This window comes from Fusarium solani, assembly GCF_023522795.1.
Source record: "Fusarium solani strain SB1 chromosome Unknown bctg00000005, whole genome shotgun sequence".
In the NCBI taxonomy this organism is placed as follows: Eukaryota; Fungi; Ascomycota; class Sordariomycetes; order Hypocreales; family Nectriaceae; genus Fusarium; species Fusarium solani.
Window position 1 is genome coordinate 2680780 of NW_027072153.1, and position 12137 is coordinate 2692916.

General features: G+C 52.6%; 7 protein-coding genes across 7 annotated transcripts; 4 read left to right on the plus strand and 3 right to left on the minus strand.

Annotated features, from left to right (window-relative positions):
- Positions 1-829: 829 nt before the first annotated feature.
- Positions 830-1744, plus strand: MRS44_009289 (uncharacterized protein; the record flags this gene model as incomplete). The annotated part of the gene is made up of 3 exons (XM_046274272.1): positions 830-968; positions 1055-1621; positions 1674-1744. 3 exons carry the CDS (start codon positions 830-832, stop codon positions 1742-1744), a joined length of 777 nt encoding a protein of 258 aa, XP_046125495.1.
- Positions 1745-3775: 2031 nt separating this feature from the next.
- Positions 3776-4094, plus strand: MRS44_009290 (uncharacterized protein; the record flags this gene model as incomplete). The annotated part of the gene is made up of 2 exons (XM_065621237.1): positions 3776-3958; positions 4008-4094. The coding sequence occupies 2 exons, from the start codon at positions 3776-3778 to the stop codon at positions 4092-4094; spliced, it is 270 nt and encodes an 89-aa protein (XP_065477309.1).
- A 115-nt stretch (positions 4095-4209) lies between these two features.
- On the minus strand, positions 4210-6437 carry MRS44_009291 (uncharacterized protein; the record flags this gene model as incomplete). Its single annotated transcript, XM_065621238.1, has 6 exons — positions 4210-4761; positions 4972-5457; positions 5514-5585; positions 5649-5876; positions 6151-6292; positions 6343-6437. 6 exons carry the CDS (start codon positions 6435-6437, stop codon positions 4210-4212), a joined length of 1575 nt encoding a protein of 524 aa, XP_065477310.1.
- Positions 6438-6631: 194 nt separating this feature from the next.
- Positions 6632-7439, plus strand: MRS44_009292 (uncharacterized protein; the record flags this gene model as incomplete). The annotated part of the gene is made up of 2 exons (XM_065621239.1): positions 6632-6733; positions 6795-7439. The coding sequence occupies 2 exons, from the start codon at positions 6632-6634 to the stop codon at positions 7437-7439; spliced, it is 747 nt and encodes a 248-aa protein (XP_065477311.1).
- Positions 7440-7717: 278 nt separating this feature from the next.
- MRS44_009293 (uncharacterized protein) lies at positions 7718-8455 on the minus strand (the record flags this gene model as incomplete). The annotated part of the gene is made up of 1 exon (XM_065621240.1): positions 7718-8455. The coding sequence occupies one exon, from the start codon at positions 8453-8455 to the stop codon at positions 7718-7720; it is 738 nt and encodes a 245-aa protein (XP_065477312.1).
- A 290-nt stretch (positions 8456-8745) lies between these two features.
- MRS44_009294 (uncharacterized protein) lies at positions 8746-10459 on the plus strand (the record flags this gene model as incomplete). Its single annotated transcript, XM_046279072.2, has 2 exons — positions 8746-9737; positions 9784-10459. 2 exons carry the CDS (start codon positions 8746-8748, stop codon positions 10457-10459), a joined length of 1668 nt encoding a protein of 555 aa, XP_046125492.2.
- Positions 10460-10934: 475 nt separating this feature from the next.
- On the minus strand, positions 10935-11684 carry MRS44_009295 (uncharacterized protein; the record flags this gene model as incomplete). The annotated part of the gene is made up of 2 exons (XM_046279071.2): positions 10935-11490; positions 11545-11684. The coding sequence occupies 2 exons, from the start codon at positions 11682-11684 to the stop codon at positions 10935-10937; spliced, it is 696 nt and encodes a 231-aa protein (XP_046125491.2).
- Between the last annotated feature and the right edge of the window lie 453 nt (positions 11685-12137).

The window sequence follows — 12137 nt, forward strand, 5'->3', positions numbered from 1 at the left end:
GAGAGACAGAGACAGAGACAGAAGAGTGATGAGTGCTGCTTCGGTTAGTCCTCAAGATGATGACCCGGACTCAACTCGGTATATAACACCCCATGAGCCATATTGTTCACAATCCTTCAAGGTCAACTAGATTACACAATGGAGTCACCGCCTCGTATTCATCAACCCCCCCACGACTGGTGTTTCACGATGACCTCCTCAACCATGCCTCTCGAGGACGTGATATCAAACCACGCGGCCACGTTATCAGCCTTACCTTCTTAAAACAGACAAGACTTATCTCTACGTCATGAAGATCTTTAACAAAAGACGGCAAAAAGGCAACGGCGTTTCCGAAAATCAATGCGATGGCCCCTTCATTAGTTCGAAATCCTCCGCCGCTCTTATCCCAAGATGAAAACCGGAACAAGATCTGCATCTGTTGGCATTCGTGGAAGTTATAAGCCCCCACCGAATGAGGACCCTTTAGGATCTATATCTATCCAGTGACGTCTCTTGACGCGCCGTTTAGAGTTTGGCAGGTGACAAGGGGGTTTGTTGGCAGGGGTTTTGTGAGATGGGGGGGAACCTTGACAGGGGGTTGTTTCTAGAAGGACGATAGATGAGGAAAGTTGAGAGACTGATCGTAATCTACAATGGAAAAGACGGCATATCTATCTCGTAATGGAATCAACTCATGAAGTGCAGTCAACAGGATGGGGCTCGTATAGGTTTGTGATATAATACCTTGGGTTGAGACGCGATGAAATTCAGAAAAGGGCAGTTACACAACAAACCATCTCTCTCTTCTATCAACGTCTTTTCCTAAACACTCTTTGCCTCGGTCAATATGCTCTCCTCCAGCTTCTTGGGCTTGGTCCTGGCGACCACTGTTAGTGCGGCTCCTTTCCATGGACTGAACAGCACCAAGTGGACTCCGGAGCACATCCTCCAGCCGGATGAGGTCATTCTCTACGGTGAAGGCCGCAGTAAGTCCATCTCACTTTGGTTTGATTTTCCTTTTCAAAGTTTTGTGTCCTATACCATCGTGTTTAGAATACTAACAAGATAACAGTGGAGGTCGTCCATGAGAGCGTCTATCACAGCCTCATTGCATCCGACGGCATCTCCGAGGACATCCCAGAAGTCCCTGAAGCCCTCCCTGCCCCCTCCCACCCCTTCAAGGCTCCCAAGTCCAGCAACGACGACTCTCTCTCGAAGCGTCAGTGCGACTTGACCACAGCTGTCGTCACAGACCGCTCGGAGACCTTTGTAGACTGGGACGTGCAAATGTCCCCCGTCATCATTGGCACCGGCGACGGCATCACCGTCTCCGTCACGTCTGGCTACAGCGTTAGCAACAGCGTGAGCGTCAGCGGTGGTGCAGACTGGACCGTCGTCAAGGACAAGCTGGGTCTGTCTTTTGGTGTCGACTACAGCCGCACCTGGACTTCCTCTGCGAGCATCAACATTGCTGCCAAGGTTGCTGACGGTTACTCGGGAGTCATGATCACCAAGCCCATCAAGACTAGAAAGTATGGCAGGGTCTTGAAGGGCTGCATTGGCTCGCAGACTGAGTCGGGTACCTTCTCTGCTGATTCCTTTGAGGAGAAGGAGTATGCTGGTATCAAGTGGGTTTCTGGTAAGATACACTGATTCCTCTGGTTGGCATGTATTAACTAACTACCTGATAGGTGCCATTACTCTTTGCTCTAAGAAGGAGTTTCCTCTTTCTCGGTGCACTGGAAGTGGCAACTTTGTCTAAACCCAAGACACCGAAGTAGAGCACAAGCATGTGCTCTAGAAAGACAGTTGGCTCAAAGCTGGAAGTTGGATGTGGAGGGGAAGGTGGCTTGGTAGTGTGTAAGCGAGGGTATATAGAATGTACAGAAGCTTCGTGTTTCATCAAACAAAGGCCGTCATCGTATAGGGGTTAGTACATCAGTTTGTGGTCAACTTGAAGCACTGAAAACGCAAGTTCGAGTCTTGCTGACGGCAAAACAATTTCTTTTTTGCCATTTCGTGATGCTATAAAGTTCTTCCATGCAGGATTCTCAGATCATGGTGTGTCATTCTCATGCAGGGAACGAGGGGGTCCAATGGGTGGAGCAGGGTCAGGCCCTGCATGTTCGGTTTTTCCGAATTGCATGTTCGTTGTGATGTCTAAATAATGGTATGTAATCTAGATAAAAGGATCGTGAACTCGGTTGCTTTTAGTAGGAATGTCATATCCTGTCAGATATGGTTGGGATGGCGAATATCGGATTTTTGTCATCATGGACCTCCGCTACCACAACAATGATGAACCCTTTCTAACTTGCCTTGAATAACAGCTGAATAAATGCAATAGTTTACTACTTATATCTCTTCATTCTGCGGTTATAGGGAGCTATCTAAGCTGTTCTGTTAGCCAAGACACTAAAAGAAAATACATTGTGATCGACTTGGACCGGCAGTCCTCTAGCATATGCCAGCTTAGAAAGGCCCAAAGACTTTGTTTCAAGGACCACTCGAACAAATGCTGGTCATTTTTGCGGCCAAGTTACTGCTAGGTCATACAACATAGAGTAATCAGCAGGATTCGCTCATCACAGCGTAATTGGCCGTGGTGTTTCTATTCTGGACAAGTTGGGGCAAGATCAGCAAATGCCAAGTTCCGCCTAGTCATTTGTTCCTGTTTAAACAGATATGGGTGATGACATTATCTCAAATGTGCTTTATTCAACCTTTAACAAGTCCGGGGAAGTTTAGAAACCCTCAACCGCTTTCACTTCAGCGACTCGAGTACACCAATGTCAGGTCTTACTAACTTGCGGAAATACTTCAAGGTCGACAGGATTTATTAGAGAAGAGTTCTCGTGAAAAGCATGTCAAGGCCGTAGCATTTCCTTAGATGTAATCTCTAAAAACCTTACTATTTACGAAATGGTAAGACTAAAGGGCGCGGAACAAGGATTAACATCCCCAACTTGAGCTTCCTAGAGATTCCTTCAGCAGATTGAAGCTTGGGAGACTTTGGAAGCTCTTATTGTATCTCATGGAACTGCTGTTCAGTTGTAAGTCTCGTCACTTGGACATATTCTACTTCTTTCTCACGTGATAACCTTCAAGCAAACACCCAATGTTGTGTATATAGCTTAAGCCCACTGAACGGCAGAAGCCACCAATTTCTCCTGTGCGGTTAACACTCGGACGGTATCTTCCTCTCTTGACGTGGTGGTCGTTGGCTTCAACTCGAGAGGCAACCTCTAACAAACAGTTCCGCAGAGCGTATCGCCCAGTACTGTGTCTGACGTCTAGGGTCTGATGGTTCCTGGGCTTCAAAACTGTGTGTGTTCGAGGCCACCTCTGCCAGAGATGGCCAACCACAAGACCCTGATCAACAACCGTTTGGTGAGACAGATGGATGACCAGAAACTACAAAGCAATGGCATGGCGTTATTAACTACCTATGAAGTAGCTTTCGTTCTAGTCGGTTGCTAGTTTCCATGCCCAGGGGTTAACTCTGCTAAGGATTCGTATGTGTTATTTAGAAGGGCCTCATCGACTCTCGTACACTCCCTCTCCTCAAACATCTCCCCCCTCACACACTTCCTATTACTCGGTTCAAAATGCTGTGCCTCAGCTTCTAACACTGTTCATGGTCTTGGCCGTAACTGGAGCTGAAGCATCTTTATGCAGGCTCAGCTATACCACCTCCCTCACATCGGAAACTTCAACAGCTCAGTCAACAACCACAGACTTCACCAGCTTCACGACTTGAATATCATCAGCGCCCACGACAACAATATCCATTATGCCCCTCTGCGAATCCGGCCCCGACTTCCGCAAGTGCCCTAACCCAACCCTCAAGCTCAACGCCCTCAGCGACCCGACCTGTGTCTCAGCTCAAGGCTTCTGGTGGAGCGCTGCTTTGAGACTCCAGCTGCTCCAGGATCTGAGCTTGGACGAGTGTATCCAAACGTTCTCAAGGCTCGGAGTGCGTCAGGATTCACTAAGAGCCTGGGCAGTACTGCAACACCTTAAAGGGCCGTCTCGCCGACATCTTGCCCATCAACCCTCAGCCAGTCGGACCGAGATGTTACGAGGCACATGGCCGTCCATTCCACAATTGATCGCACAAGACCACACACAGACACGGGGAGCAAAACAAAGATTGACTTCATCACATCGTTGCATTTAACTTTTGTCTATAGAATTAAATACGACCGGTGGCAGGGTGTTGTTCATTTAACCCTTGGCGGCACCAGCCTTGATGTGAAGAATGTCGCCATCCTCCACGACATACTCCTTACCCTTGGTCATGACCTTGCCCTTGGCCTTGACCTCGGACTCGTCACCGAGCTCCTTCAGGGTGTTGTAGTTGAAAACGAGAGCCTGGATGAAGGTCTTCTCGAAGTCAGTGTGGATGACACCGGCAGCCTGGGGGGCCTTGGTGCCGTTGCGGATGGTCCACGATCGAACCTCATCAGGTCCGACAGTGAAGAAGCTGCCCAGCTGCAGGGTCTTGCGCATCTGGAGAATAACCTTGGGCAGAGCTGAGTCGGCGCCAACGTTCTTCTGCTCCTCCTTGGCCTCGGCCTCGGTCTCAAACTGGGTGAGACGAGACTCGTAGGACACGGAGATGGGGATAAGAGGATCGCCCTTGGCGTTCTCGTTGATCCACTCGACAATCTTGGGAAGATGCTTGTTCTTCTTTCGGATAAAGTCCTTCTCAGACAGGTTGACGAGGTAGACAACGGGCTTGGCCGTCAGGAGGAAAAGAGGGTTGATGACCTCGACCTATACGAGCGGGTTAGCGTATGCTCGATGACCATGATCCAAAACGAAATCAGGTAGAGGGTGTTGCTATCAGAGTAAAGTTTATCTCACAATGCCTCTAAGCGTTATTTAGGTGAGGCATTCGACGAGCTGGGATTAGATCAGGCCGATAGGCCTTTTGTCATCATGAAAGCAGGGGTAATGAAACGAGAACAAGTAGAAAAGTCTTACCTCCTTGGGTCCCCAGTTGCCCTTGCGGACATCCTTGCCATCGTTGAGCCAAGCCAGGATCTTCTCAATGATCTCCTGCTCTTGACGGGCCTTCTTCTGCTCCAGACTCTGACCACCCATGCGGGTCTTCTTCTTCTGGTTCTCGAGAGCCTTCTCGACAAACTCAATATCCTTGAGTCGCAGTTCCTCACTGATGATGTCGAGATCACGGGTGGGGTTCACGTCACCCTCAATGTGAATAATCTCGGCATCGTCGAAGCAACGAACCACCTGGAAGATGGCATCGACAGCACGAATGTGGGACAGGAAAGCGTTTCCAAGACCAGCGCCGGTGGATGAGCCGCGGGTCAGACCGGCAATATCGTAGACGGTCAAGTTGGCGGGGACAACCGACTTGGGCTTGTACTTCTCGACCAACCAGTCGAATCGGTCATCGGGGACGATGACACGAGCTTCCTCGGGGTCGATTGTGGCATAGGGGAAGTTCTTGATGCTGTCAGCACCCCGAATCTAAGGGCGGCGGGCGGCGAGGGGCTTCATACAGCTGGGTTACCAAGGTTGCACTTGGTGATGGCCTGGAAGAGGGTGGATTTGCCGACGTTTGCCAGACCGACCTGGGTTGGGTGTTAGCACGCGATCAAGATGGTATGACGATTGTCAGTGGAGGGGTAGCATACAATACCACTCTTCAAGTTGTTACCGGGCCTGCCCAGCGGGATCTTCTCCTCGACAACCTGCTTCTTAGGAGGCATCTTCTTTCTTGACTTGGCGTAGTTGCGACGTTGAACAAAGACGACCAGGCCGAAGCGCGAAGATGATGGAACGTGTCCAAGAGCTGCAGAGCTTGCTGCGCGGGGTGCGAAGTGAGGGGAGATAGAAGCGAAGGCGAGAGTAGAGGTAAAGGGCTTCGTGGTGAAGAGATTGGTTGGCTAGTGCCAACCTCGATTGCCCTGGACGGCTTCGAAACGAGAGCGACGTCGAGGGAAGAGAGAAAAGGGGAGGGAAAAGTGAAGGAGAAGAAATTTCTCTTTTTATTTGCGAGACGGAGCTTGCGAGATGAGATGAGAATTTGTTCCACCCCACCTTGGCTGGTAAGAGAGGTTGGGCCCCGCCAAGTTTTCGGTTACACGGAGAAGATATTGATCCGGATGAGAACCGGGGACAACGTCATTGGCTGACGAAAGCAGCCGATGTCGTAGGCAGGCACGACCGTGCGCAGAAAGAGAAAGATGGACCCTTGGAATTCTTGTGACGCTTACGCTGTACGCGGATAAAATGCCTGAGGTGAGTGTGAACCACAGCGGGTAGCGGCAGCCTGGGCCTGGAGGCAGTCAGGTACTGTGCCTTAGCTTTGGAGGCGCTGCAGGTTACTTCGCCGAGTATTTGATTGTCAAAACCAACGTCGATCTAGCCGGGCCGGGCACCTCCGCTTTCTTGTCCTTCAAACTTCCTCCTTCATTGTTCATGATCGCTTTTGGCTAGATTCTGGTCTTGGTAGATCTTCTTTGCCCTCTTGAAAGAAGCCACCGACCCTCCGCGCCTTCCAGCATATATTCGTACAGCGTCCCGGTCGCCCCGCCTTCACCCCAAGCTCTCCGACGCACTCTGACGTCGCATCGTCGCATCTATCGCGACGCTTTCCGCGCCAACTCTTATCACAATGCCTCGACCTAAAAAGAGCTCGTCGGTGAGCAGATCTCACCGATCAACGCTATCGCTACAAAAGACCGAGATAACCATCCATGTCTACGATCTACTCCCGGTGAGACAAGCTCCCCAACCCCAACCTCAAGACGAAGCTCTAACCCGCGTGCCATTGATAGCCCGGCCGCCTCTCCTCGGTGCTATGGACAGTCGGCGCCTCACTTCTTCATTCTGGCGTTGTAATCAACGGCAGGGAATACGCTTACGGTGGACACGACAAGCGAGGGCTTACAGGCGTGTACTGGACAAAGCCCAGAACCGAGCCTCCCGGAGGCACATTTCGATGCGAGATCCTACACGGCTTCACTCTTGCGAGCGATCAGGAGATTGATGCGACACTTCGGGCGGCCTCGGACGAGTTCCTCGGTACCTCGTACAATCTTCTAACAAAGAACTGCAACCACTTTACATCATATCTATGCAAGAAGCTCACAGGCCAAGCCGGCCCGTCTTGGCTAAACCGCGCCGCCAGTATCGGTGTAGCGTTGCCATGCGTCGTCCCGCGAGACTGGATCGAGCCCCCCGAATACGATACCAGCGATGGCGCACTCCTAGACGATTACGATAACTCGGATGAGCATTCCCGCATGTTGGGGGCATCTGCTCCGCATCTCTTGACAGAGAGCAACGATGGCAGCATATTTGATGAAGAATGGGATAGTGAAGAGGAGAGAAGGCGTGGTGGCAGTGGCAAAGGAAAGCAAGCCGTGCGAGACTCTGACGGGCGAAGACTGCCCCCCGCCGAAAGGCTCCCACGGCGATAGGACTGGGAGTCATGATATTGGGTATGCATTGTAGCCAATTTGGCTGTGTCACTTTGTTTTGATGTTTGGAGTTGGGCGGCTCCTTCAACTCGGTCAGCACGATACCAATGGTTTTAAGTTGGGGCAGATTCATTCGTTAGGAACTTGCAGGTCGGCGCAAGTTAGGTCTTGTTCATTTGTATAGTAGTCGTACAGAGTATGAATAGTACATTCACTTCCAACCTCTTGCGGCTGAAGCATCAAACAGTATAAGCCCGAACAACCCAGTTCCAGCCCATTTACAGACGTCTGGGCTTCTCGCTTCTCGTTCCGGCAAACTTGATTCTTGTGGAATCGGCCACACGGACAATCTTGTCACGCAGGACCTTGCCCTCTGGGCTCATCAGGACCTTGAGGGCCGCCTCTCGTCCCTGACCGAAGCCTCGCAGCACCACCTCCAACCGGTTCATCTTCATGGGCCAGCCCGTGTGGATCAATCGCTCCAGGACGTACTTTGTGAGGGAGTAGGCGGAATCGAATGTGCCGCGTCGAGACTTGCGGAAGCCAATGTTGCCAGCCGAGAGGGAAATGATAGGTTCGCGATTGGGCTTTGTGCAGGTAATGTGGGTGTTGTGCTTGTGCGAGTAGATGTGGAAGTGGAATGGCTCGAGGTCGTCCTCCTTGGCTTGTGCTGCTCGCATGGCCCCTCCTCCGAGAGGGCTCATATCGAGATTGGTCTTCTTCAGAGCCTTGAGGGCGAGGCTCTGGGAAAGACTGGCCATGGCATTGTTCTGGGGCGTCTGGGCGGCGTTCGGCTGTGACTTGCCGTAGATGCTCTGGAGGAACGACGAGGCGCTGGGTTGGCCCAGGACCCTCTTCCGGGGTGCTCGAGGCGGAGGAGGTGGGAGATCATCATCGCGGCGGGCACTCGTCTGTGAGATTGGGCGGGCAATCTGGAAGGAGGACTTGGAGACGGTGGCTCGGGGGCCCCGGAGGATCGATTGCGCCGCGAGGCGACTCGTCAATGGCCGGCTCATCTTGTGCGCATTGCCTGGTCGTGAACTAACGAGCGAATCTTTGATGGTGGTGTCGGCTCCTGCCAATTTTTCCTCCGATCCAATGCTCCAACGGGCCGGGGTCCGGCGGTTCTGCCGAGGCTTTGCCGTCTCGCCCGCCTTCCTCCCGCCCCGAACCGAGATCGCAAACCAAAATTTCCTCGCGCCTCTTCCACCACCTTCCACCGTCCATTTTTCCTATCCCAAACGCCTCAATCCACGTTCAATCGTGTTCTGTGGAGGGCTTCTTGTCTCTTTGTGTTGTTGCAATCATGAACTCCCTCGCGAGAAGAACGGCACCCTCGGAAAAGGCCCTCTCACGGGCCTCCGCTCAGCTCTCCGCCGGCACATGTCCCGCCTACCGGAGACTAGCCTCCCAGCTCTCACAGAATGCCGTTCGCGATGGCGCAAGGTCACAAGGCCCAACGCTGTCCGGTGCAGTTCGATCGCCGTTGAGATCTTCCTTCCTGCCCTCCGAGTTTCGCCTTTCCCCCACTTACACCGTCCAATCTCGCCTCTTCCACCTCTCTAGCCGTCTATCTCAAGAAGATAAGCCAAAGACCGAGAAGCCAGCCTCAGGTGCGGCTGCGACCGACGCCAAGGAGAAGAAGCCCGCCGAGGCCGAGTCGGAGAACAAGTCCGAGACCAAGCCTGAAGAGGAGCAGTCTAAGAAGACCGAGGAGGGTGAGAAGGGTGAGAATGGCGAGGATGCCGGCAAGGAAGGAAAGGAAGGCAAGGAGGAGGGTAAGGAAAAGAAGGAGGATATCCCTCCTCCCCCTCCTCACGGTGACAAGACTCCCTGGCAGGTATTCATGGAGACCATGAACACCGAGTTCCAGAAGTCGCAAGAGTGGAATGAGTCGACCAAGCAGATCGGCGCCGCCGCCAACCAGTTCGCCGAGAGCGAGGGTGTGCGACGTGCTCGTGAGGCCTACGAGAAGTCCACCGGCGCCGTTTCTTCAACTGTCACCAAGGGTGCCAAGGTGACCGCCAGCGCCATCGGCAAGGGCGCTACTTGGACCTGGGATACCTCAGTTATGAAGGGCGTGCGCAAGGCCGCCAACGTGACTGGTGACGCCATGGACAAGGCTACTCAGCCTATCCGAAACACCGAGGCTTATAAGGACGTCAAGAATGTCATTGACGATGGCAGCTCTTCACGATACGGTGGATGGGTTGAGAAGGAGGAGCGCCGGAAACGCCGAGAGGCCATGGATAAGCAGCGGGGATTCAAGGCTGGCGAGGTCATGGAGGAGGATCCCAAGTGAGTTTACTTGTCCCAGTTTCGAGTACATTTCTAACATACCCAGTGCCGGCACCAGCGTGACGGTCCACAAGGATGCGGCGTGGAAGGAGGCTTGGAGAGATTTCCGTGACCAGAACCAGTTCGTGCAGGGCCTCTTCAGCATGAAGGGCAAGTACGAGGAGTCCGAGAACCCGCTCGTGTCGACGGCCCGAAGCATCACGGATCGTATCGCCGGCTTCTTCGCCGAGAACGAGACGGCCATGGTTATCAAGAAGTTCCGAGCCATGGACCCCAGTTTCCAGGTGGAGCCCTTCCTCCAGGAGCTCCGAGAATACATTCTCCCCGAGGTGCTGGATGCCTACGTCAAGGGCGAGACCGAGACTCTCAAACTCTGGCTTTCGGCCGCTCAGTACTCTGTGTACGAGGCCTTGACCAAGCAATACCTCCAGGCGGGCATGAAGTCTGACGGAAAGATTCTCGATATCCGAAACGTCGACATTCTGCGAGCGCGCATGCTCGACCCCGGTGAGGTTCCCGTCTTTATCATTACCTGCCGTACCCAGGAGGTCCACGTCTACCGCAACGCCAAGACCAACGAGCTTGCGGCCGGCATGGAGGACAAGGTGCAGCTGGTGACTTATGCCATTGGCATCACGCGAGTGCCCGAGGACGTCAACAACCCCGAGACACGGGGATGGCGTCTGATTGAGATGCAGAAGAGCGGACGAGACTGGTACTAAGAGGTTGCATCCATCAATTCACATCCGGCGTCAGGGGTTGGGGTGCACTTTGTGGATATCCGGAAGAGGGCGGTTCACGACGGTTCGCCTAATATGTGTTTATAACTGTACAATATGTGCCATCATGTGGGATTATCAGGGCGGGCATTCGACACGAACAACAAACCACACACAACGCAACAACAACAAAACGAATGAGCATTCATGGGGGAGATGGGTATGGGGCTGTAACAATCAGCAAACAAAAGGACAAACCACGCCGCTCTGCTTGCCTCGGGATGAGGCTTCTTGTATGTATGTATGATTACTGATGGAGGAGATGGACGACGATATCAAGATGGGTGGGAGTATTCACAAGAAAAGGATGGACTATAGACATCATAACCCAAAAGTTACCTTGAGTTTTCAAGGCCAATACATATTCAAGGCTTGAAGCCGACTAAGCAATCTGGTATATGCGCCGCGCATAGAGGTATCATTCGTCCTTGTCCTTCTCATCCTCGTCCTTCTTGTCAGTCTCTTTCTCCTCCTCATCTTTCTCTTTCTTCTCATCCTTCTTTTGCTTCTTAGTCTCTCTCTCCTCACCTTGCTCTCTCAGAATCCTCCTCACCTCCATCAATTCCAACCCCAGTAAATTCTGCCCCCAACTTTCCCTCGCAGCCTCCGCATCAGCCGCCTTAAACCCAATACCCCAGATCCTATCAAACGGACTCGCCTCAACAATCTCCCTCTCCCCCGTGCTCAGCAGCATCTCACGCAGCGACCCTTCAATGGGCTCATACTTGCGCTTTACCGCGCTCTTGCCCTTGGCGGGCGTGCCCTTCTGGAACCCCTCCTCGGAGACGGCATTTGTGAACTTGAGCACGTTGCCGCGGCGCACAATTTCGCGGCGGTGCGCGTTCCAGGTAGCCTCGTCAAAGTTGGAGACCTTGCGGCCTAGGGACTTTACCTCGCGGGGGTGTCCGGCGCGGAGGATCTGGAGGGCGACTTTTTCGTCGTTGAAGAGGAGGGCTTTGTGATGCATCATGTAGCTTGACCTTGGTCAACCATGATTTTCACTTGCAACCTTTTCAACATGTACTTACTGCTCGGCTGTCTTGTACGTCTTCTTTTCATCTCCGTCATCGCGAAAGGGACAGTAGTACCACTGTGAGAGGTATCCTGTCACAGGATCCGTCTCACGCCAAAAGTACAAGGGGTTTGACGAAGAAGAGCTTTCAGCCATTTTGCCCAACGCGAGTGATGAAAGAGGATGATGATTCCAAGGGAGTCTCGACAATCTCCCAGCTGCCTTATAAGCGTTCAGCTGTGTATTCATGGCTTGCGCTGTCAGCCTTACAGAGAGTGGAACTTGTTAGTGCAGGGGGCTGAGTCCTCGCCGTTGACTCACGGACTGGGGCGGGCTGGGGTTGGCGTCTTTGGTAGGTTGAGGCTTGTTTTCTGCCTAGGTTCTCAAACCATGTCTCGCCTTAACTGTAGACAATAAATTTGATTGCCTGTTAACATTTGCTGTCGTGTTTTTGCTGGTTCTTCTTATCCCGGAGGGTCTGGAGGGGCCCTAGTGTCAAGGTGGTGGTGTGGGACAACAGTCAACAACGCTGCACCCTTCAGGCTTTCTCCCTTGTCCAACCCCCCCATTCTATGGTAGGACTGCTAAACAAATGGCAAAAAGTATTTC